Source organism: Parasteatoda tepidariorum, chromosome 8 (genome assembly GCF_982258835.1).
Source record: "Parasteatoda tepidariorum strain Cologne lab strain chromosome 8, Ptep-v5.0, whole genome shotgun sequence".
Lineage (NCBI taxonomy): Eukaryota > Metazoa > Arthropoda > Arachnida > Araneae > Theridiidae > Parasteatoda > Parasteatoda tepidariorum.
In genome coordinates this window covers 88853444-88880793 of record NC_141762.1, presented here as the reverse complement: position 1 = coordinate 88880793, position 27350 = coordinate 88853444, and the positions used below count along the sequence as shown (strand labels likewise).

The following is a 27350-nucleotide window of genomic DNA, read 5'->3' as shown; positions in this document are numbered from 1 at the left end:
ATCGAAATCGTATCGAAAAATTTAATCGTATCGTTACGATATTGCCTTCGAGCACGGTTCTGGCATAATATTCTGTCTGGTGACTATATAAAGCTGGTTGAACGCAACATTCTCGGCTTTTTGTAAGCCCATAAGCTTTATCGTAATGGCTTCCTCTAGTGTGGTAAACTCCATATTTATCATTTAAAATGTTTAATTATTCTAAAAATGACACTAATTTTACACGTTTTTATCATTATGTAATAGAAATTGTGTTTGCAATAACACTTTCAGTTCGATTGCAAAATGTCATTAATGTCTATTCATGAGTTAACATAACGTGCGTTTTGTATTTACATATTTTTGTAGTTTAACAACTTATATGCTTATTAAATAAGCTAAATTCGCAAATATGTTATAATTAATGAAATTTTCTAATTAAATTGTAAGTTCTCTGCTTTTTCTGTTTGAAATACATTTTTCTAATTTAAATAAAATGGAAATTGACCTCTATACCAATAATCAAATGCCAATTTAATACATTAAAAGAGCTATCAACTCGTTTTATTAATTTTTTCAAACTAATCGTGCTTTTTATTTCTGATCACTAGTTTTTCCTTTTATGACATGACTACTATTAAATTTTTGAAATAGCTGTATAATTTTGTTCGCTAAGCTTTTAAAATATTTCACTTATCAGTAGACACATTTTTCTTGAAAAAAAAGGGACCTATTTCATTAAAATTTAAACCATTAAAACTCCTTTAATTTATCATATTAAGGTGATTTTCTGAATTTTTTTTTAATCACAAAAAGTATGTAGGTATATAAATCAAGTTCAATAAAGTCCATTGAATGCTTTGTCATTAAAATATTTTTAAAAATGTTGTATTTCATAAATAAAATAAGATCTTTGTATCTAAGACTAGAAGATCCATATGGTTTGAATTTGCTTCTTCACCTCTGATTTTCATTTAATTTTTCTCAACCAAAATAATAAAAGTCAGGCTTTGAAAAAATTAACATGTTTCTGACTATAATTGTTAACATGTAATAATGAAAGTTTCTTTAGATTGTATTTGATTTTTATACAAACATATAAGGAACAATGATACAAACAAACAATTTGATTTTTTATATAAACAAACCTGTATACTGTTTAATATTAAGAATGCTTAAAGAGGTTTTTTTGATCAAATCATTTTTTATCCTGAAGTAGAACAATTTTTCGTACCTCTCGTACCTTGTTAAGGAGGCAAAAAAATAAGAAATACGAGCATAGTGTTTATATTAGTATAAAGGTGTCTGTTACAGCAATTTTTTTTACAAAACATTAGCTCAATCATGAGGCAAGCTGTAATATTTGCTTAGCATGTTTTATTAATAAGCCAAAAGTATAGTTTTTTACTCTCAAATTATTATTTTCTTTGTCAAAATATTTTAAAAGGTAAATATTATCTTGGTATTTAAAAATGGAGTAGGAAAGAAATAATTGAGTAGCTTGAATTTTATAAGGTCCGTTAATGTGCAGGGAAATGAGTTAGGCATTTTTATTTTTCCTTTTCAGCCAAGCAAAGGTAAGGTTTCTAATTCATAATGAGATGTGATGATTTGAGAGGCATATTAGTCAGAATCCATGGATCCGTTTTTAAAATTTCTACAGTCTAATATTTTTAAATGTGTACAAATTGTTTACATAATCTTTAAATTGTGTGCATTTTTGAATAAAGAAAATAATTGTATATTTTTTATTAATTTTAAAAAAGTGCAAAAAGGCTGTGGTTTTGAAGAAATATCACCCAGTTGACAAAGAAAAAAGAAAAATCAAGAAATTTTGTTTTTAACACCACAATTACAATATTATAGTCAAATTTTTAATCAGAGTAAGATTTTAACACAATAGCATAACTAAGTTTTATTTTATGTTGTGAAGAAAAAGGTATCTAAAGTGAGAAGTTCAGCGTTGTAAAAAAACACATAGGCGTATGATGCTTCATTTAAAAAAAAAGCTAGATTTTTATTTAACAGAATAACCTAGGCTAGGCCTAATTTGCTGATAGCCAAGTGAAATGGGGGGAATTACAGCTTAGTGCATTTTATAAAAATTTTATACAATTTATAGCACAGAGAAATAATTACATTTGTGCCCAGTTCTTACTCATTATAACATATTTATAACGTAACAACTTTATTGTTTGTGCTGAAAAAGGCTTATAAGTTTAAAAAGTTAGCTGCACCAGAAGCAATTTATATTTAATAGAAAAATATATACAAAAAAACAAAAAAGAAATGTCATAGGATGCATTTTAAGGAAAATTGATATAAAGCATACTTATTATGAATGACAACAATATAATATTTATTCTTAAATTTTAGACTTGAGTGGTCTATATTCAACTGATAAAATAGGTTTTTAATAAAATATGCTAAACTTTTTTAAATACTTGTACGGCAAAGTAAAAAATGTCTAAATTGCAGAGCAATTTATGTGAAGCTTAATTCCTTTTTTTTTTATTGCATTTATATTGAAAATATTTGTCTTCATTTCCGTGCAAACTAACCAAATTTATTATTTTGTTTCATTATTGCACATACACAATATTTATAATTGTTTCAAGTCTTGTTGCAGAATCTGGGATTGGATATAATTTTGATTCATAGCAGCAGTAGTATATTGTTAAATACTGTACTGGAATTGTATTATTAAATATTTGTATCCCAATATTTTAGATATGTTTGAGATTTAAGATTTTGTTTTCTTTTTTCATTAATTAAAAAAGAAGAATTTAATTAAAAAAGATTCATTTTTATTGTACAGTGAAACCTCCTGTTATGGACACTCCTGCAAAACGGACGCCTCTTAATACGGACATATTTTTAATTCCCCGGGAATCTTCTATGAATAAACCATTACGTACATTCTCCGCAATGCGGACACTCCCGTAACCGGACGCGGACAGTCATTTTGGTCCTGAAACGTTGTTTTTTATCTCTACAAACCGGACACTACTTTTTCTAAATAAATTGCAAGCTAAGAAATGCAACTTTTCACCATTTTTAAGGCATGTAAATAAAACTTTTTGCCTTATCCATAACTAAAAATATTGTTAAGCTATTTCACCACCGAAAAATCAATCTTTCTCCTTTTACCTTGCCTTATCTTTGTAAAGAAAGGAGAGAAAATGGTACTGCACTCCTGAAATAATTCTGACATCGGCATCTTTTGATCTTTTCATCTGGACCACACAGGTTATGAGACCCCTCAAGTTGAAATGACTTCTCTCAATGCTTCTTCCCCATTGAAAATTTCTTCAATTTTCTTATCAATTTGAAGATTGTATTTAACACAACTGGGGTAAAAAAAGAGAACAGAAGTCTAATCTTTGAGGTGTTTATACAAATGAAACATTTATTCAGACACTTGATAGCTGATCAATTGTGAATAATCATCTCCATAGGTCCTCATGACTTACAGGTATGCATTGTTTTATTTTCTGTGAATCATGGGAGGTTTATTTTCCAAGAAGGTATTCCCTATCAAATGATAAGTAGGTGTAAGGGGATGTGAACCTAATAATTGAAACTGAGCCTAATGACTGAGGACAGTACGCTCCTATTTGGTATCATATGTCTAACTAGTATCTATGCTAATAGGAAAATTATATTTATTTATCTGTAGCTACATCCAGAATTATGTATTTAATATCAATCTTCTTTATATATTCTTTTTTATCTTTCTTATTGTTTAAATAAATATTCTTGTAGATATTTACAGTATCCTTGTAGATATTATTTAATTATTTCTACATCTTTAGAGTATTCTAAAACAATTTACTGTGTTAAATTTCGTTATTAGGGTACCCTTCCCGTAAACGGACAACTCTCATAAACGGACAAATTTTTTGGTCCCATGAATGTCCGCTTAACGGAGGTTTCACTGTATATAAAAAAAACAAAATTTAAGAAGTATGTTTTAAATTGCTATTTTTTTTTCATCTTCATTATTTTAGACAAGGTATTGTGTTAAGTTTTTTTTTAAGCTTTTAGATTACAAATTGTAGATTACATAGATTACACAAATAGACATTAGATTACAATAGACAAAAACATTAGATTACACAAATTATAGATTTTTGATTACACAAATTATAAAGCAGGAATCATGAATTTAGAAATTTTTTTTTAACCTAATTCAAAATATTTCTAAAATGAGATCAGAGCTGTCTTATATTTTAACAATAATGAAAGACCTTTCACTTTTAAAGAAGTTTTTGTGGTAATAAAATTAGTCTAATTTGGGACTAAAACAGGTTTTTCTATAAGAAAGGAAAAAAAAAAAAAAGAATAAAAATTGGGTTGACTTGGCAGTAATAAGTCTAGTTGTCTAATTTAGTAGATCAATATTAGTCCTAAATTTAAATAAGTCTTTCTAGTCTTTAAATTAAATACTAGACTCTATTGAATATTATACTAACTATATCTGTGAGCCATTAAAAATATAATTAAATTTATGAATTATTATAAAATAATTCAGGCGTAATCAGAGCATAAATAAGTATTCATATCAATGTTCCCTTTAAATCAAAATAACAAAATTAAATTTTTGTAACGTTATTTTACTTTAAAATAATTTAATTTTGTTAAAGTTTCATTAATTCATGATGTGTTTATGTTAATATAAATAAAGAAAATTTTAACTTAGCTAAAGGAATAATTTGGAGAAAATTTTATATATTTTTTAGATTTGTTCATATTGAATGATAATTTTCTTTACAATTTATTTCTCTGCCAACAAGATTTTGCCAATAATTTAACATTCTTATGACCACTGTTTTTAAAATGAGAATCAAGTTATGTTTGATTTACTTGATGTTAGAATACTACTAACTAGTATTAATTTTTCAGCCAAAGTTATATTGTAGTGTGATAGAAGACGTAATATCTAGTGTGAGAGAAGCATTCATAGATGAAGGAGTTGATGAACAAGCTCTTGCTGAATTGAAACAGGTCTGCATATTTCTTTCTTTCAGAATCATGGCGACATTGTCGCGGAACTTTACAGAATTTTTGCAGAAAGATAATTGATTTAAAAATTTAAAAAATTTTACTTTTCTTTTCTCCTGAAATTTGCACATAATATTTGTGTCATGCATTTAGATAATCACTTTTTGACGCTCTCAATTTACACCTACAGTATAGTAAACCGATATAATGTTTCGATTCTATTTTCGGCAGTTATTGATGTTGATTTTCACGTGTTTTTTTTTAATATCCCGATATATCTCAAACAATATGGAAAATTCTAATCGGGCATTTGAGTATTTATTTTTCAAGGCAATAATTCTATTGAATTTTTGGCAGTTATTGCTATTGATTTCTCCATAGTTTTTAAATGTGTTATTTTTTATGTGATATTATTTATTACAACAACCTAATCTCAAAACTAAACACGCGTTTGAGGATACACATAATTTCATGGCCTAGTATATTTTTTTCGGCAGCTACTGCTACGCATTTCATGATTTTTAATTTTTTTTTTTATTGTAATAATTATTTATAAAATGCGAAGAGTTTATGATTAGTATGTCCCCCTCCCCAAGAAAATGCGAGAATATCACCCATAATATTAGAATGAAAAATTATTATACAGTAGGGAACCGATTATCCGGAACGATCGGGACCATCGCTATTCCGGATAACTGATTTTTCCGGTTTTCTGAATTTCTACAAAAAGCCGTTTTTTTTATTGTTAAACCCAACTAAAAAAATATTTGGTAATAATCTTAAAAAGAAGAAAAAACGATAATGTAATACACTAATGATTATTTCCAAAATGACTGTAAGGTAAACATCTTTCAAAAAAGAAAGAAAAATCCTAAAATTTTATGAGAATTTTTTTTTTTATTTTTAAAAATGGCGGAAAAATTTATCGAATTTCGTTCCGGTTTTTTGGTTTTCCGGTTTTCTGAATTCCGGATAACGGGTTCTGTACTGTACGTTCAATTAAAAAAATATATAGTTTTTTTTTTTTTTAATGAACACCACTTATTTGTTATTTTAAATTAGTAACATATATGTTTATTATTAAAAGAATCTTGCAGAAAGATATTTGTGCTGGAGAGTTAAATCATAGTTAGCTCGAAAAAATTCTGCCATGGTGTTTTTTACTTTATTATTGATCTTGTAAAAAGTTATGCTACCCACCGAATTAAGTGTTTGTAGAATGTTTTGAATTTTCCGTTTATAAGGATCTGTTTTTAATGAACAATTTCTAATGTATTTTTTATGCATTGAATTAGTTTAAAATTTCTGTTTCCCTCTCACCATTAACATTAGCTAAATATTTCATTAGAAAATTTTAAATTATAATTAGAAAAGTTGTAACAAGTTTTTATAATTTTAATTGTGTTTTAAGAAAACAATTAAAATTATATTGCATAGTTATAAAATTATTTTGCATAGTTATAAAATTATTGGTTGTGATGAAGATGATATTTTGATTAAATTTGTTTTTTTTTTTTTTTTTTTTTAAACAACGATATATTTCGGGTTTAGTTTCAATTATATCTTTATTTAAATTTTGGTCTGCCTGTCTTTATTTTCTGAGAATTGTTCTTTTATTAATTTTTTGAAGAAATGAAAAATTTTTCCTTTTTTTTTCATGTTGATCAATTTAAGAAAACCATCTACTCTATCATTATTCAATAGTTTGTGTTTTGTATCTTCTAGAAATTCAAATTATATAAAAAGTTTGTTTTCTATTCTTATTTTTTTTTAAAAAATTTAAATTGGTTTGAAATTTATTTAGGTTTGGGAAAAGAAAGTGCAAGAATCTAAAGCAATTGAAAGGGAAGTTGAAGCTCCTATTAATAAGGCACCTGTGTTACAACCTGTTCAACAGACTACAAATATAGGAACTTCAGGTAAATTATTCATGCAATCAAAATAAATATCTTTATTTACATATTTTTTTAATAAATAAGAATATGTGCTTATGCAATATTCTCAAATTGGCAGCCCTAAAATCCATAATCTTATGAAATCAGCTCAGATTTTAGATTGTAAACAACAAATTAGTAGTTGAAGTTAAAGTTGGCAGCTTCAACAAGTTGGTTTCTTTCACTGCATTATCGTGTATTTATATTGTATATCTTTCACTGCATTATCGTGTATTTATTTGTATATCTTTCACCAGGGTTTGAAAAATTTCAAAATGTCCTATATGTCCTAATGAAATTACTCTAACTATTCATTGAAAGAAACGAATTACCCATAAACCTCATCACTTAGCTAAAAAGACAAAAGGAAATAGAAGAAAAAAAATGGGAATATTAACTAAGATTACATTTTATATTAACGTTAGAAATGGAAGAAAAATGTTTATTTCATACTTTGCATCCAGCATTATATAGAATGCCTAGGCATTGTGTGAAATATAAATCATTTCATACTTTGCCAGCTAGTTTCAGGCATTATATATAATGCCGGATTTCATACTTTGCCGGTAACCTATAGGGCAAATGTTTTTCAATAAAAATAGGTTTGATTAGGGAAATAAAAAACAAAAAGCTAACTTTATTTCCTATATTTTTATTCAAAAGCAAAATTTGAGGAAGCACGTAATGTGTATGTTTAGGTTATTTTTAATTAATTGTATTCATGCTTGGCAGGACTTGTAAGAGTTAAAGTACAAGTTCAATCAGAGTTTTTATGTCCTGGGCATCTTAATTTGAGTCTATTCATCCATAAATTTAAAATAAAGAATTTATTCTAGCGAATGTAATGCCACACTTGCGTTGAAATTGTCTTTTAAAAATGGGTAGGAAATATTTTTATATATTTATATTTTTATATATTATAGTTGGTAAAGTTAAAATGCTGGAATTTCTTCTGGATATTTTATTATCTCAGAGGTATTATCTAATCTTTCCTAACAATATCAAAATGAATTTGATGATATGAGTTCTGAGAAAGTGCTAGTAAATTTTTTTCTTAAAAATTTTTTTTCTTTTGTTGATTGTTCATTTTATTCTACATTTCATATTATACATCCTTTGATTTTTAATCTTTCTCCTTCTTTAACCTAGTAAAATTAATTACATTAGATTTGGAGTTTTTTTTTCTTCCTTCTAATGCCATAGTTGTGGCATAAAGCCATGTTGACAACCAAATTTCAGAAATTTTTACCTAGTTACATAGCTGCCAACCTCTAGTTATAAAAATGCAGAAGATAGACAAAAAAAATGCAGAAGAAATGCCAAAAAATGCAGAAGATTCATAAATGCATACTAATTACAAAAAAATTTATAAAAAAAGCTGATTTTAATTATTTATTTTTAAATTCACTATAATATGAGCATAAGAAAGCAATATACTTACCTTTATTTTAAAACAAGAAAAGGAAAAACAGTTTAAAAAAACCTTTGACCAGCTATTGATGGTACAATATTCATTTATTAATTCTTGATTAAAGGAAAATAGTAAAATTTTAACATTACATTAGTTTAATTACAATATAATAGTATGCACTGTATATAAACTTAATAGAAACTATGGAAAGAGAATAACATTATAAAAAATCATTTTTGTAAAGATGCTTTAGTAGCACTTTTTGCCTTTACTAAAAATTCTTTTGAAAAGTCTCTTTCAAAACAAAGTCTATCTTCTTTAGACTTAATTATTAAAAGTTTTTCGAGAGTCTCATCACACATCGATGAGCGAAATTGAGTCCTATTTTTTTTCACAACAGAAAACACCCTTTCGCATTCAGCGTTGCTGTGAGGTATAGTCAATACAGCTTTCAATACCTTTGAAATTTTTCTATATTTGGGGCTACCTTCTGCGTCATAGATATTAACTAAAGCTGCAACTTGTTGATCCATAGGATCAGAGGAAATGCTTAAGTGTTCAACTTGCAAGGAATTGAATTCAGTCTCTAGATTATCTAAAGCTTCATCTTCACTTTCTTCATTTTCTCTTGTTAATAAAAAAGGAAACTTTTTAACAAAGTATCTTATACTAGCGAAAGACTTAGAAGAAATTTTGGCCAAATCTGCCACCTCAGCATGCTCCAATATCTCATCATTTAGAGGAAATCTCTTTACAATGTATTCACACAAAGCAACAAAAAACTTCCTGACTTCTGCATAAAATTCTTTTCTTTCTTCAATTGTTAAAGATTCCAATATACTTAGTGTGCGATTGCCTACACGTAGATCGCCATCATTTTTTTGGACAGTACGATCCTGAAAGGGGACTTTAATTAACTCAAACTTTTTTAAACAATTAGCATCAATAAAATAAAGAAATATGGTCTTTAGTAGATTTGTAAGTATTTGCTTCAGATTGTGAATAAGAGGAGAACTTGTTTGCAAAAGTGTATTTATTCTTTCAAGGTCCGCTGAGGCAAATAAGACAAAAGAGCAAAATGCCTTATTAATATTAGAAGATAAGAAATAAAATATTTTTTCTTCTCTTTTTACAAAATTATTTTTATTTGCTGCTTTACCTATTTTCTTTTTTTTGGACTCTGGCAGTTGACAATCTACTTTTCTTTTCTTGGCATTTGAAGGGCCCTGTTGAATTCTTTCTGATCTTTGTTCCTTGTTCAAATTATTGGATGACTTTTCCGCTACTTTGGTTGCTATATTCTGCTTTAGACTGGTAGGTAAACTTTCTCCTTTTACTTCACTGAGAAAGAAGCTGAGAAGAGGATCCCACTGATCTAAAATTCGACCTAAGCATCGACCAAGAGACAGCCACCGAGTAGGGGCATGCTTTAAAATCTTACGCATTTCAACATCATGAAGTTGTTGAAAGTATTTTAATTTTTCTTTTCTCTTAGAACTAAATTCCAGGTAATAAAAAATATCAATTACTGCCTGGTCAAGGGGAAAATTCATTGCAGAAATAGATTTCTGTAAAGCTAAATTAAGAAGATGACAAGGGCATCCAATGATAATTAATTCATTTTGCACATCTTTCAAAAACTTTTGTGCACCATTTCTGACACCTATCATTACAGGTGCATTATCAGCACCAAAGGAAACACATTTCTCAAAGGGAATGTCTAGAGAGCGCAACCTGTCCAATACACCATTCGCAATATTAATCCCAGTACAGCCATCTCTAATAATAGTAAATGCTAAAACACAACTTTGAATTTTTTGAATTGATTCATCAAAAAATGTTACCACTAATGGATGGAGTTTAGAGTCAGAGTCATTTGTCCCGTCAATTGCAATTGAAAACGCAGCATTTTTCAATTGATCCACAATTGATTTCTGCAGTTCATTGGCCATCTCATTTACTATAGCAGAGCTCTTAGTTCTGCCACAACTATAGTTCTTTGCTATATCAGAATCAGGAAACATCTTTCTGAAAAGTTTTCCAGCATGATCGGCTGCACTGATCGGTAAATTGTGCTCTACTAAAAAAGCTGTGAAGAGGCATTCAGCATTCGTCTGTTTTATAACGGCTTCTTCATTGAGGCTTGTTTGAAAAAAAGAAACAATCTTCTTTGTTGAACCTAAAAGTTCTTTGTTCTTTTGGTGTTTTGTCGATTTCATATGCCTGACTATATCAGTTTTACCACCATGCGAGATGCTAAAGTCATTTTTACAAACGTTGCAACGTGCATCATGTACTCCAAGATCCGATCGAGAAATAAATGGAAATTCAAGAGAATAAGACTCCTTAAAAGCTTGTTTATATTGTTTTCGTTCAGCCATAATAAATTAACAAAATATTCGAATGATAATATAAATATCGCCATAAACCAATTTGCTATTTCGCTTTTACACAAGCCATTTTCTTTCAGTGTTTACTTACGCGCCGGCAAACAGGAAGTCACGTGATAACGGGAAGCGCTCTCGTAACAGAAGCTGAATTCCTTCCCTCATTGGTGGAAGAGAGGAGAAATCTATTACGTCACATCGTTCGGCGTGACGTAATAGAAGGAAAGGGAGGAACATCTCAAGCAGGGCTTCTTAATGGCGTTACAAGAGGAGCAGCGATGTCGGACTTAAAGAAAAAAATACGAGCTATTGGGGGGGACGGGAAAAATGCGGAAGATCTTATCTTCTGCGCGTAAAAGCGGAAAAAATAGTCAAAATAAGTAAAAATGCGGAAAGCTTCTGCAAAATGCGGAAGGGTTGGCAGGTATGTAGTTATATTGAAAAGAGTGCAATATTTTGAGTGTTTTAAAAATCTTATTCTTTTCTACATTGATCAGATTGTTATTTAATATTGTATATTTTTTTTATATGAATTTTTTGTTACTATACCTTCTATATTTTTTTTCTTCTTTTCCCCATTAGCAACTATTACTCACCAGTTGGCTATGCCTACCGCTAATATTGTCCCACAAACTTTATTGCAGTATACCAATGTAAGTATTCATTTGTTTCCTCATTTGACAGTTTCAGAAATTTTTTAGTTGTAGCAATTGAATTGAATGTAGGGTTTAGTGGCACAAGGTCAAAAAAAAGGACGTGCTGCTCCAAACACACGGTTTAAAAAACTGATTAAAAGGTAAAGTAAAGCACATTTATAAAATCAGATGAGATAGTGAAAATTCTAAAGCAATGTTGTAAAGTTGCATACATTAAAATGAATAAAACTTCATGGTAAGTCTACTAAAATGGTAAGAAGTATGAAACAATTATATGCAACTTAAAATTGCAATAGTGTTTAAAAATGCAAATATGTTAGGATAGTGATTTTTATCTAACAAGTCTTTTATACATAAAATCGTTGTTCCGAAAAAGGTAAGGCGTTTTTAGCTATAGCAAAGATTATATTTTTTATAAAGTACAAAAATGATACTTGGGTTAGGCTGAAAAAAAATTTATCATCCATTTTAGTTGCTACTAAATAAATGCCAAAGCCAAACCTTTGTTTATTAGTTGTATAAATTTTGACAAAGATTCCTGTCTTGCTAGAGTGCCGCTGTCACATTGCGTTATTTTCACTAAACTAATGCTATTGTTTTGTTGCTAGTTGTAATTTACTGATAATAGATGTTTCTGTGCGAGAGATTTTTTGCCACTCGAAATAAAAAAGGATATGCCTTTAACTTATATCTAAGTAAAGGGCAACTTTAGTTTTTATGGATGTTTGCTTAGCTTTTTACATCTGTACAAAAACATAAATAATAGCTCAAATTGTAATTCAAGTATTAATCATAGTATTTTTTCAATAGTAAAATAAATTAATACATTCAGAAATAAAGATTCAGTAGTACAAATAATTATAATTAAAAACATTTTATCTTGTGAAGATTATTTAAACATATATTTATAATTATTTAAATATATGTTTATTAAAAATACTTGTGTAACATTAGAAATAAAGTTATTTAGTATTAAATAATATATCATAATTAAAATATTATTACATTTATAAACTATGATATTTCAAAGCATTTAAAAGGTATTTTTAATGATCATTATATGACTGTAATGTTCATAAAGATGCTGAAAAAAAAATCTTTTGCAGCTTTTATTTTAATTCTGATTTGAGTTCAAATTTTATTTTCATAGTTGCATTGATAGCTTTTTCAAAAAAAAATATATTGTAAGAGTTTGTAGCTGGAAACAAAACGACATTTAAACAGACTGTACAGTAAGTTTCTAGCCTTGTCTTGAACCAACTTTGAATTGCAAGAGCATATAGTGTACAATCTATATGTTCATAATATATATGAATGTCTCTTGTTTGAAAAGATGACAGTAAAATTATTGAAATTTCATGTTTTTTTTTTAATGAAAAATTGTAAAATTATTGCTAAAGCAGTGCTTTCTTAAGGTTTTAACAGCGTATCTGAGCACCTGGAAAGTCCTGGATTTCGGTATTGAACATTATTTGTCATGATTTTGAGTATTTTTTTTAAAAAAAAAGTCGTGGATTTGGGTTGTTGAAAAATCTAATTTTTAAAATAAAATTTACTGCTCGCCCTCCCTCAGTTTCACGGCGTTCCGAATATCTGAATTTGTATTTAAAAAAAACCACTAACAGTCATATTTTATTGAAATATATAAAGGCTTTTATCTTTTTAAAAATTAAGGTGTTCTTTCAAAAAGTGAAAGGCAGAACATGATTTCTAGAGTGAATTATCTTCTGTGATTTCAGAATTTGTTTTTATTTATTTATTATTTTTATTTTATCAATTTAAAATTCTAGCTGAAGCAAGCCAGTCTTTAGCAAATTTTTTTTAATTCCGAAATGATAACAGAAAAAATCAGGAGTATTTCTTTCCTTTCTGATGAACAAGAAAAGTATCTTTAGAATATAATTCTGCAGAAAAAAAAATTTGCTTTTCAGCTATTTTATTGTTTTAACTCTTTCTTTACTCAGTTTTTTAAATTAAAAATCTCTGGATATGAAAATGCAGGCTAGAACAGTTTTGATTATACATATTATTTCAATTAATGTAATTATACTGCTTTTTTAAATTTATTGTTGTGTTTCTGTCGGAGAAAATAGTAACTTCGTTAAAGTCAAGAAAAATTCTTGGAATTAGTCATGGAAAGTCATGAATTTGAAAATCTAAAATGTAGCAGATACCCTGTATTAATCTATATTTGTCAAATTCTGCTCAGTAACCAATTTTTACCTACTTTGGGAGGCTATTATAAAATCTTTGAAAAGTTTTTATTTGTTAGTGCCACCCTAACTTATATTGTCATTACATTTCGTTTTATGTTTGCTAAAAAAAATATATATTACACGATTGTCATAATTTTGTTCAAATGTAATTTTAAAAAAATTATTATTTTTTAGGCTGATGCTCAAAAAACTATGCAACTTAACTTGCCGCAAAAATTAACATTAACTGTTCCAGCCCATTTAGCTCAGTCTGGTCTTCAAACTTTGGTTGTAAGTATATATTTTTAATTAAAATTTCACTGTTTTTCAAGAACATGTCATTTTAACAGGGCATAAAGTTAATCAAATAATTATAAAATTTTCCGATATAGAGTGTAAGTTACATTTGTTTATTATCTTGGAAAATTTTATCTTTGAAAAAGTATCAGATGTAGTTGTTCATTATGGTGTTTTCAATAGTTATATTTGATAAATTTAATAGTAAATTGATTAATAGTTTTAAAATAGTTTTAATTGATTAATAGCTTTCTTTTTTTTTTAAATTTATATATATGCATTAGGGTTGTAACAAATAGTGATTTGGCAAAATGCTAAATATTCAACAGAAGAATAAAATCTTTAATAACTATTTTTTATTTTTTTTATATAAGTTAAGTCATTATTTAAAGTTAATCAAAATCTAGCTATATTGTAGGTATGGGGTAAAGCGAGAAAAACTATTTCCTTTTAATTCATAAAATAAAACTAATGCTAAAAGAAATATAGTCCATCAAAAACGCTTTTAAAAATACTGCACTATAATAAAAACGCTAAGAAAAACTAAAGATTATGTTTAAAAGTGATATAAAAAGTAAAAATCAATCTTAATTCTCAAAGGAAAATTTTAAAGCTGAACATCTTAATTTTCTAATTTCTGTATTTTCAAGAAAAAATTAGAAAAGAGAATTAAGTCCCATAGTAATTGCTGTGTCATAATTAAAACATAAATTAAAAAATATTTTTTTTTTTTTTAGAGAAAAAGCTGGACAAAAATCGTTTTTAATTTTTTGATAGAAAATTTGACCATATAAATCTAAATGTAACTTTTTTACAGTGCAGGGATGAGATTTTTCCGCTTTTTAGCGGAATTCCGCTTTTTTCACTTTTATCTCTTGAATTTCAGCTTTTTTATCAAAAATTCAGATTTTTCTAAAAATTTCACTTTTTTTTCATAAGTATTCCGCTTTTTCAGAAAATTCACCGATTTTTAAAGAGAATCGGAAAATTCAAACTACATAGCTACCAATCCTTTCTCATTTTTACTTATTTTAGCTATTTTCTCCCCTTTTACTCGCAGCAGATAAGATTTTCCGAATTTTTTACCCGCCCTCCAGATAGATCCGATTTTTGTAGTTCAAACGAAACTGCTTCTGACAAGCCTTTTAGAGGTCCCAAGCCTGGAATCTGCTAATATCTCGATTCTTATTCACACGATTTTAATATCAAACATAGCTTTTCATATTTGCGTGTTGCGATTCTTATTCACGCGATTTGGATATTGTACTTTGCGATTCTTATTTACGAGATTTAAAAATCCGATATTGTGATTCGTATTTACATCTTTTTAAAAACCTATGTAGCGATTCGTATTCACGCAAGTTTAAAATTCAATGTCTTGATTTGCTCATGCGGCTTATAATATCAAACATTGATTTTCGTATTTATAAGTGATTTTAAAATAAGGCATTGGGATTTGCATTCTGAAAATTATGCATCATGATTTTTATTTATGCAATCTAAAAATTACACATCATGATTCGTATTTACGCGATCTAAAAATTATCAATCGTGATTTGTATTTACACGTTTTAAAAATTCTATATCCCAGTTTGTATTTTCACATTTTCAAAATCGTATATCTAGTTTCATATTCATGTGAATACAAAATCAATAATTGTTATTCATATTCACGCAATTTTAAGATCAACTATCGCGATTCTTGTAAGAAGTAAATTTTTTTTTAGTTAGTTACAATAAAGGTGACTGTGACTGTGAAACTGGAAGGGAATATATTCAAAACTTACATTCTGTGCTTGCAAAGAAGAAAAAATAGGATTTGTCACAAGATGTTTGAAGATGGACTAACGACTAAATATACCAAACATAAAAGATGTAGCGAACAAAAGCAATCACTTAAAAAGGGATTTAATTAAATTTTTTTCTTGGAAAAAGAGTTAATTAACTCATCATCAAAATTTTATTTATAATTGCTGTTATTTATGCTGTAAAATACAAAATTCTTATCAAATAAAAAACAATTATCTAAACAGTTGCTGATTGTTATGTAATTTTTCAAACTAAAATAGCAATTTTAGTATGTTTCAAAGGGCTCTAGTTAGATTAGACTATAATATGAGCATAATGATTCGGTCCATTGTTAAAGTTTTTTTCCCAATATAATTTAAAAAGTAATATTACTGATATATTTGCTATAAATCACATAACAGTATTTATTAAAAGAATTGAAATATTAATGTATATTCTCAGTAGTTTTAATTTGCTAAACCAGGTAGTTTTTCAAGTAATGTGAACTGAGGAAAAATATAATTTCCAGCTTTATTTTCTCATATGGTAATTTTTATTTTCACTAAATGTTAAGTATCAATGTAATCATTTATATAATAATAGATTAGTACACAATTGTATGTCAACACATTATTTATTACCTTAAACTGTCTGGAATTTATTATTAAAGGGTTGCGCTTGCGTAAAATTTACTATCGTGGAAATTCAGCTTTTTTGCCTTTTGGCTAATCTCATCCCTGACAGTGCCACCTTTTTAGAGAAAAATATCGTCATTAGAAACACTCTTTAAAATAATTTTGTATCATAAGAACAGTGCTGATTAAAAAAAAAAAAGCAAAAGAGAAACCGAAAATAATTGTTCTCAATTTATAAGATATTACTTTAACATTGAAAATAAGTTTTTTATGTTACAGGTTCCTACCATACAGGAAAAAATGAGAATAAAAAAATAAAGTGTCATAAACGCCTTGTTAAAATGCTTTGCTATAATAAAAATGAGAGGGGGAAAAAACATTTAAATTTTTTTTAAACAGAAAATGTTCTGAAAACAAAATTAGCTTGCCTGAATGTAATTAAAAGAAATTTGCAGAACAAAATTCATGGTTCAGTCTAAAGTAATCAAGTTTCAATTCTTCAAATTTCCCTTTTTTCATTTATCTACCAGAACATAAATTTGCAAGCTGTGTACAATTTTTGGAACTTAACTGTGTGGGAAAACTATTTCTAATGTATAGTAAGAAATTAATGTTTTTGGTTAACATAACAAATGTGTGTTATAGACTCAGTGATCTTACTCAATCTGATCCTTTTTAGTCTGCTCCAAGTGGCACTACAGCCCTTCAGTTTCCTGCTGACCTTGCATCATTCTTCCAAGGAACTAATGTTATAACCTCTGGTCATCCAAATAGTATCCAACATGGTAAATTATTTTTTATTTCCTGTGACAGTTACTTTTTTTATTTATAAAAAATATATGTCCTGTAAAATGTCGGACGGAACATAGTGTAATGTGACGTCCCGTAAATGTAAAACGGAAGGTCAGAAGAGTTTCTTTCCCCCCCTGGCATGCCAGAGGGACAATCTTTTAAAAATAGTTCTGCAAAGAAAAAATAAATAAATAAAATAAATAAATAAATATTTTGAAGAAATTCTGCAAAATTTTTTTTGCAGATTAATTTCTGTTTCTGAAAAAATTGAGCTGAAAAGAAGACCAAATTTTATCATCTCTGAAAAGCAGGGAAAATCCCTATTTTTTTAAAAAAAACCTGGAAAATTCCTATATCATTCCTGGAAAATAACAAATCTAGAATTGTCAGTAATCAGTTATTCATATTAGAGTTAAATAATTCTAACATCTATTAATATTATTTTTCATAAAATTCCCATTTTTAGTGAAACTTTTCGATGTTTCCATACTCATTTTATTATATGTTTCATCTGCTTACACAATCTGATGTTTGACGTTACAAATAAAAAAAATACTAACGTTTTCTGTTGAAAAATTCATGGTATAGATAAAATATGGTTTCGATATCCTTGAAATTTATCTAATATACCTGGTAAAGTCAGGGAATTTTTTCTGAAAATAAGTGAGAATGCTGTTTTATTGTTTCCCAAATAAAATAAAAAAATCTTTCTGCATGAACTATGTAACATTCTGTGACTGTGTCATCATGTCACCTCTATTTTGTCACAAGGAATTATATAAATGATATATTTTAGTAAAAGTACTCAGTAAAATGCAAGTACAATATTCTATTTATGTAACTGCGTTTTTATTGATTCATATTTTTTTTTAGGTGGTCAACAAATTGCTGGTGTTCATTATCAAACATTAACTAGTGAACAGTTGAAAAATGCTCAACAGTTTACTGTTACGATTCCAGTTAGCTCAGCGCAATCTCAGGTTTGTTTCCTTTTTTTCTGGTACTTAATCAGGATGAGCACAAAATAGGGAATTTAATCAATCTGAAAAAAATCTTGAAAATAACAAGTAATTTAACTAAAATGCTAATAAAAGTCAGGGTTTAAGTAAAAATAAATTTATGTTTGAATTATATAAAAGTGCAATAATTATTCTATAAAATTGGTGTAGCAGGTATTTTATTATTTTTTTTAATTGTTATTTTCAATTGTAACTATGCATGTATAAGTATTTTGTAATATGTGTTTAAGAATATAGCATTACTGAAAAATTAATAAAATTTATGCCACCCGGTAGAAAATCAGGGAGAGATTATGGAATTTTTTTTTCTGAGTGTTAGTTAATGTCATAATTAAATATTTTCTGTGTACTGATTTTACAGGTGTGGCAGTATAATTTACTAGACACTATTACTTACCCACTCATTATTTCTGAAAGTACTAAACTTGGGCATTTAATGACAATTTATGGCATATTGTGGTGCATAGCTGCCAAATATTCTGGATTTTCCAGTAGACTACTGGATTTTGCCAGTTTCTTCTGGTCTACTAGTTTATTTAAAATTCTCCTGGTTTTTGAAAATTTTAGAAAATTCCCAAAAATTGAGTAAGTTTTACAAAAAAAATCCCTATTGTAATAGAATTTTGATACAGATTATTGCTTAAATAATTAAATAAGTATTACTAATACATTTTGAAGTGAACCTCATTTATCGAAATCAGTTCAAAACTTTTATTGTTATAAAATGTTCAGTTTATTTTTATTCACAGCTCTCTTTTTTAAATTAATTTTAAAAAAATCTTTTAACTATGTTTGATGTATTAAATGCCTATTAATATTTGAAATTATGAGTAAATGTAATACATAGCACATACAAGCATAATTTCAGACACATTTGATGTCAATCATAACTGGAAAATATTGCAGTTTTTCTATTTTGATGACTATAAAAATCCCTGAAATTCCCTACATATAAAATATTTAGTACATTATACAACAATTATAAAATTTATATTTCGTTAATTCTACCGGATTTTTTCCCCTTTCCATGTTGGTAGTTATGTATTAAACTCTCGTGTCAATGATTGTTTGTCTAAAATCTCAAATATTACATTTTTGTAAGAATCGGTTGATTGTTCACAACTTAAGATTCTGCTGCAAAATATTTCATATTTATAAGTTTTGTGCATATGTAATATAAAATCTTAATGTTACCAAGTGAAAAAAAATTTTTTTTTTTAACTAATTGCACCATTTGACATATTATTTATCTGACATGTTTTCAAGTATGTTTAATGTCAATCATAAGTGGAAAATATTGCAGTTTTTCTATTTTGATGACTATAAAAATCCCTAAAATTCCCTATGTGTAAAATATTTAGTGCATTATGCAACAACTATCATGAAATTATATATTTCGTAAAATCTTCTGGATTTTTTCTTTTTCATGTTGGCAGCTATGGGGGTAGAATTAAATATTCTTTTCTTAAATAAACTTTTAAAATTTTATTGCTTAGAAACTATTTGGCTGATTTCTTTCAAATTTTATAATTCCTCATTTGAAATTACATATTTATTATGAGATAATTACAAAAAATTGTGTTCCTTACAATTCAAAAATCGTTACTATAGTATTATATTTTCCAAATTATTACAACTACACTCGAATTTTGATGACCAAAATCCATTGGGGGAAGAAGGTATGTTCAGTCGGAACAAGTATATTTTTTGTAACATAATAGCTAGTACTGGTTAATTAATATATGTAAGAAATTTTTTTTAACTGTTTAGATAGGCCCTTAGTTAGTGAAAATCCAATCATTAGAGCAAACATTATTTGGGATGGTATGTGATTTTTGCTGTATACTCTACAGTGAGGAATAAAAGTTTTAACCTATAATGGACTGCCTTTAATGAATCATTAATAAAATTTAAACTTTTTTTTGTAGTATAATTTGAAATGTTTATTTTATAGCCCAGTGTTATTGGTCAGATTGATGGAGCAAATGATACGAGTGATGATGACGATGATGATGATTTTCAAGATAATGATGATGATCGTGATGACAATGATGATGACCAAAATGAAGATGATATAGGGGAAGAAGATGAGGTAAATAAATACCATTTGCATTAATTATTACAATAGTGTTAATAGTTAAAAATTTAGAGCTATGAAATTATATGTATGCACGGATACTGAATAGGGATTAATAAAATGTATGAATAAAATATATAAATTCTTATCGAAAGTTTGTTTCTTACCTTTACATGCCTGTCGGTACATCTAAGTATTTAACCAGGGATGTTTTCTACATTATTCCTTTATTATTACAAATTACTGAATGGATGAATTTTCGTTTAGACTCAATGCCCTCTTGAATTGTAAAGTTTGTGAGTCAGTTATGAAATATGAAGAGTAGATTAATTTTGATGAAAACATTAAAAAATTATAGTTAAGTACATTAAGAACACATAAATAATTTTAAAAGTATTTAAATAAACATAAAACTAAATTTGGGTGATTGAAATTATTATTTATTAATAGCAAAACTGTTAACTCACAAAAATAATTTCATGGGTCATTCCATTCTTATCTACGTTTAGTTTCCTTTTTTTTCTCCGAAAACAATGAAAGAACATAAAATAAATAAATAATGATCTTAAAAATATGTGTATACGTAATACTATGTAAAAAAAATTTTGACTTAAATCAATGATTTAAAAAAAAAAAAATGAAGTGATGTAAATAAGTAAATTTTTTAAAATAATCTTTAACAATTTAAGTTGTGATTTTAATCATACCTAAAACTTTTTCAAAATGCTAAAAATTATACTTTCAATTACTCAAGGTTTAATTTATCTGGATTATAGATTAATGATTTTGATAAAGGCACTTGATTAATCAGTAATAGTAATTAGTATTTAATAATAGTTCATGATATAATTTTGCATAATTTTATTTCGTCAAGGAACCCTTGAATTCTGCTGATGATGTTAGTGAAGATGATCCAACTGACCTTTTTGATACTGAAAATGTTGTTGTCTGTCAGTATGATAAGGTATGTATAACATTTTTTTCTTATTATATGCTTTTCTTTGCTTTTGAAAATAAAAAGTTTCAAGAATTTGCTGATGGTAAGGCCAATAATAGGCAATCCGTACTGTATAAACAAATAAAAATTTGATTGGGAGTTCTAGTGTCAAAAAAGCTGAAGTCACTAATAGAAAGATTTGCCTGTTTTGCCAGAAAAGAGATATGTTTGCATCTTGATTTGTTACATTTACAATGAAATTTTATGTTTTCATTAGCATAAGACATATATAGACACTAGTGCACAAAAGTCTTTGGTCGATCTCAATATTGTGGATAGTTGATTCAAAATGTAAAATATTGTACAATTCTATTTTTAAGCTGTAGTATGTTTATCAACCAGAAAATGAAGTCAGCATTTTGAATGTCACTTAAACCCTTCAACAGCTGGTGCTTAACATGGTGAAGCCGATCATTAAGGTTCACTCATTATACCATAATTTTTATATCAGTCTAATATTAAATTAATAGTGTTTTCGTACTTAGCATTTTTTTATACATTAGAATAAGTAGTTTTCATATTTATTTATTGAATCCTAATCGTAAATATGAATACAATTAATTTAATATTAACATTAGTTTTTGTAAAATTCGTTCATGAATGACCCGAAGTACGAAAAAAAAAAGAGAAAGGACTATTCTATTGAGCTGCGCACAAAGATAAGTATTTTATTTGGAAACGTTAGGATAAAGAAGTAAGAAAATCGAAAATTCGAGATTAAGTGTAACATATATGTTGGCTAGTTTAAGAATAATGCGAACAAACTCTGTTGAACTTGAATATTTTTAATGCAAACAAATTAATCCAACAGTATCAGTAGTTTATCAATTACATTCATAGTCGTTAGTCATTGCGTACATAGTCATTTGAGTGCCTGTACATAGTGTATTGAATCTCACATGTCAATTCAAGTTTAAAATTTTAATTTTAATTTTTTTTTTGGTGTAGATAACAAGAAGCAAAAACAGATGGAAATTTCATTTAAAGGATGGCATCATGAATCTACAAGGCAAAGACTTTGTTTTCCAGAAAGCTCTAGGTGATTCTGAATGGTAGCATGCCTGTGTTCCTGATTATTCCTCTTCTCATTTTAATCATCATCATCTTGACAATCCTCATTGGTCAGTACCTTTGATGGCTAGTATCAAAAGTTAATGATTTGCGGCATCTGGCTGACAATAGGTTGTCATGACTTTCATTCGGGACTGAGAACAGCAAGTTGTTTAATCATACCTTTTTTTAAACTATTTGTACAGTACTGTGTCTCCTCCAATGCTATTTTCTAGCATCTTGAATTTTGATACGACTCTTCCACAAACTTGTAGTTTCTATTTTAAACAGTTTAAAGATAATTTTGTTTCGCCTGCCTTTGTATCAATGTCTATGCAATTTTATCGAATCCTCTACCAAAAGTGGATAAATTTCTATATTTCTAGCTAAACTTTATGATATTGTATTAGTTTATTTTCTTTTTTTAGCCAAATCTGGTGTGTTGTCTCGTAATGCAAATTTTTTTTCTTTTTTAATTTCATGCATATTCCAATGAAAAATTTATTTCAAAGCAGATGAAAGTCAAAATTCCTGAGCTACAATTTAAATTTGTCTTAAATGATGGTTGGAATAAGTTCATTCATTTATAGTTTTTTTTCTTCTGTAGTTTTTCTTTTATTTTCATTTTGTTTCTTAATTTTGGTGTTCTTATTTTCTGTGAATATTATGAACTACAGTACAGAACCCGTTATCCGGAAATCATAAAACCAAAAAACCGGAACGAAATTCGATAAATTTTCTCGCCATTTTTAAAAAAAAAATTGTTTTTTTTTTCTTCCTCATAAGATTTTACGATTTTTCTATCTTTTTTTTAAAGATGTTTACCTTACCATCGTTTTGAAAATAATCATTAGTGTATTACTTAATCATTTTTTCTTATTTTTAAGATTATTTCCATTTTTTTAATTTGGTTTTAACAATAAAAAAACGACTTTTTGTAGAGATTCAGAAAACCGGAAAAATCAGTTATCCGGAATAGCGATGGTCCCTACCGTTCCGGATAATCGGTTCCCTACTGTATTTTACTAATTTTAGTTGAATAATATTAATTTGTTCTTAAAATATAATTTTTTTAAATAAATAAATGCTTAAAATTAGTGCTCTTGAAAGATTTAACACATGAAACCTATTTATTGTATATAGATTCAAATGGTATTTACTTCAGATTTATTTTATTTTACAGTTCTGGGATTTTGAAATTTTTATATACTTGAGTAAAATAACACAATTTTTTGAGCTAGCATTTTCTATAAATAGTAAAATTTTAAAAATATTTTTTTTTAATTTTGAATTGTTATTTGTGAATTTCATTATGTCGCAGCAGTAATAGTTCGCAAGCTAGTAAAGTTTGATAATTATTAGTTTCATTATTGTTTAAAAGTTTTTTTTCCTCTTTTAACATTAATAGAAAATAGTTGTAAGTATGATGCTGTTAGTTAATTTAAAAAAATCTATCAAAATTCATTGCACAATTTTTTAGGATATTTTTAAAATATCTAATTCTTCAGGCATGAGATTTTTTTTTGTTCTTTTTATCATCTTTACCTCTTTTTTTTTTAATTTTCCAATTTTCTGTTTTATTTCTGATGATGTAGCAAAATAATTATACCCATCAAAAATTCTTTGATGTGAACTTTTCAAAATCTATAAAAACTAATCAAAATTAACTCTAAGGCACTAGATTGTAAAAGATTAGGGTCAGTTGTTGGCAACTCGGATTTTTCTAATTAGCTTGTAAAAGGATAATTTATTGATTTAATTTGTTGTATCAATCAAATTGAGATTTCTATTGATTTAATTTTGCTAAGTCTTTTATTCTTGTACTATTAATATTTTCAATGTTGTAGTATAAAACTGTTTTGCTAGCATTCCACTAGTCTAAGATAATTTTAGTGTTTTTCAATTCCTATATTTTATGACCTGATTAATAATAAATCATCATAATTTTTTTCAAAAAAAGATTGCTGCAAAATATTATATTGTATTAAGTTTTATACTTTTCAACACTTTTTTTATCATTTAAACAAAAATATTGTTAATTAATAATTTTGATGCTCACAAAATTGTCTAGTTCTTTTCCAGACACATTCTTTCTATATTTTTATGTTAGCGCAAATTTTAAATAAGTTGCTGAAAATTATTGTTTTATAGTTTTGAATTTGAAACTTTTTATTAACATATAAATATTGTTAGCTGATAATTTTTTTTTTTATTTTTTCTTTTCCAAACACATTCTTTAATTATTTTTTTTTTTTGTACTCATGCCTGTAATAATGAAGGCTTGATAAGTATTCCATATCAAGCATGTAATGGAATACTTATCAAGCATGTATCATGTTTTGTACTGAAAAATTACCATATTTGCAATAATCAAAACAAATGCAAATATGTTGATAGGTTATCTGATTGACAGGATTACATATGCTGTCTTAAAACCTAATTTTTATTTTTTGGATTAAGGGGACACTGGATGCTCAAAATGAGAAAAATCCTTCAAAAATCCATTATTTGGTTTTTGAGGTATTAAAAAAATTACACTTCACTAAGTAATAGGCAAGAAACCGTGTTTAAATCGGAGTTATTCTTACCTAGTTATAAGATTTGGAATTTGTAAAGGTCCATACATCAATATGTAGTTCTCGTTGATAAAGTTGCTTTTTCTTGTAATGGAATTTTTCAATGTTCTCACAAATTCGACAAGTTTCTTGTGCACTAGTTTTTGTTTTGTTATTTAAAAAAATTTAGATGCTTTTTCATGTTTCTTAATTAATTCTAATTTGATTAACTCAATATCTTAATTTATTTTTTTAATAATTGAAGTGTGTTATTTGAACAAATTTTTGGTGACATAATAAAAATTCAATGGCTAGTTCTGTTGTATTTTTATTTGATTACCACAACCACCTAAATTTGTTTAATTGCTGATAAACAACATATTTCGAAAAAAGTTTAATTAAAAAAATTAAAATTCGTTTGCAATGATCTTTTTAATTATCAACAATTAAAAACAGTACTTTTAGCTATAACTTAAAAACTAATTATAACTTTTTCTAAAACTATGTACACAGACTTCTATTAATACTACCAATATTCTGTTAACTGTTAAAATTTGAAAATGATCGAATAAAAATTTATTTTCTTTTTTTTTTGAACGTCCTGTATCCCCTATCAGCATCCTACCTTTGTACATTTGAGTGAAAGTACATACTTATTATGTATTTGTGTAGCGTAATTGTATTTGTGAGAGATCTGTATAAAGTTGATCAAAATTATTAGTTATGCGTGTCGTTTTCATCTATAAAAAAAAAATTTACATTAAGTGCCTGTTTTAAAAATTGGTATCTGGGATAGGATAGTTTCGAAATTGTCATGAGTGTGTTATATCATGTTGTGTTTGTAAAAAGTGTATTACTATATAGTTTTCAATTTGTTTTATAGATAACCTTAGATCTAAAGTTGATTATTTTCTATTAAAAGTGCAAATTATGTATTTATGAGTTTATAAGTTTGTTGCAAAGAAATTTTTATTGTGCATCACTGTGATGCAAATAAACATACTATTGGAAAAGAGAAAACAAATCTGTGATGATAAATAGTCTACTACTAAATAAAGAAAAAAATATCACGTAGATTTTGAATAAATGTTACTTAAACTTTTGAATTACTTACTGAAATAAAATGTTTATCTATTCAATGGAATTCTTTGTTTTTGCCTGTTTAAACTCATTTACTTTTTATTTTGAATCAAAGATTAGTATCTTTGTAAGAGTTGAATTGTGAGTGAATCAATGAAGTTGCATTGCTTTTTATGATTTTCATTTTAGCAGTTTGTGCAGTTTTAAATATTTTATTTTTTTCTGGCATTCATCCCACCTTCCAAATCTCCTGTTTTTTAACGGAGGTTCCTGTATTTTATGACTATCTCTTGTTTAACTGTTTCTCAAATTTCGCCGTATTTGTTGAAAAAATTAAAAAAAAATAATAATTTGGCAATAAAATCCGTTGATACTTAATAAATACTTCTCTTATTCCTCAACGACAGATAGTGCTATTGCCAGTACTGCAGTATGTTGAGTGTTTATAATTTAAGCACCCCTTGCAGACAGGCTAACTGTGGGACATTTTTGTGGTTTTCCTCTCCATGTAACGCAAATGCAGGTTATTTCCATCAAAAAGTCTCCACAAAGGCAAATTTCTCCCGGTATTTGATTGATCCAGGAGTTCAAAATTACAAGGCTTTGAAGTTGAACATTAGTAAGCCGTGAACCCAAAGTTGGGTTGACTGTTAAACAACGGTTATAAAATAATTTCAGTAATTATAAATAATGGTTTAAAAAATCTTCTTTAGATTAATATTTATATACATATTTTTTGCTAAATGTAAGTGCTTATATTTCCAATTTAGAATTTCTCTTTTTGACTTGCATGATGTATCAAAACTTTACACGTAGCCTAAAAAAATGTTGCTAGTAAAATCTCCGTTATTTTATTTCCCTCATGTTGTCAGGTATGTTCATCTGCTTTTAATATTAATAGAGGTTCATCAATTAATAAAAGAAAACAAATGTTCAATAATAAACAAATTAAGTTACTTAATAATAAACAAATAGCATTCATTACCTCTCCATAGGTTAACATGGCAGAAGCTAAATTACTTATCTCACTTAAATGTAAGTTTTCTTTTACTTTAATTGACTTTGTACAGATTAACTTTTTAGCTATTAACCGAGTTTATGCAATTGTTTCATCTCCCAAGTATGCTTGTAAGTTTGTGTTATTAATTTTCAGGGGGGGGGAAGCAAATTTTTAGAGCATTAATTGTTTTATCATTGTTATGATACCCTAACATAATTTCTAACATAAGCTTTTTGTATGTTTTGCTAATTCTCATCAATTCTCAACTTCAAAATTTTTGATATGCTCAGAGTTGTTGGTGTCATAGACTTTATTTAGCTTTGCTAACAACTGAGAGCTAGCAATAACAATAATTCAAAATTTACTTTATGAATAGTCATTATGTAAGTAACCTCAGGGGGTTCACCTTTCTTTGGGTGAATACGGGTGTCACAATCCCGAGGTGCCCTAGTGATTATTTTTTTATATTTTTAACTAGCATTTTAAACATCAGA

General features: G+C 27.2%; 1 protein-coding gene across 1 annotated transcript; it reads left to right on the top strand.

Annotated features, from left to right (window-relative positions):
* Positions 1–5: 5 nt before the first annotated feature.
* On the top strand, positions 6–25915 carry TfIIA-L (transcription factor IIA L). Its single transcript, XM_043050364.3, has 10 exons — positions 6–163; positions 4885–4986; positions 6788–6902; positions 11298–11368; positions 13762–13857; positions 16966–17071; positions 17952–18058; positions 20052–20189; positions 21049–21138; positions 22120–25915. The coding sequence occupies exons 1-10, from the start codon at positions 146–148 to the stop codon at positions 22225–22227; spliced, it is 951 nt and encodes a 316-aa protein (XP_042906298.1). The 5' UTR covers positions 6–145; the 3' UTR covers positions 22228–25915.
* The last annotated feature ends 1435 nt before the right edge of the window (positions 25916–27350 follow it).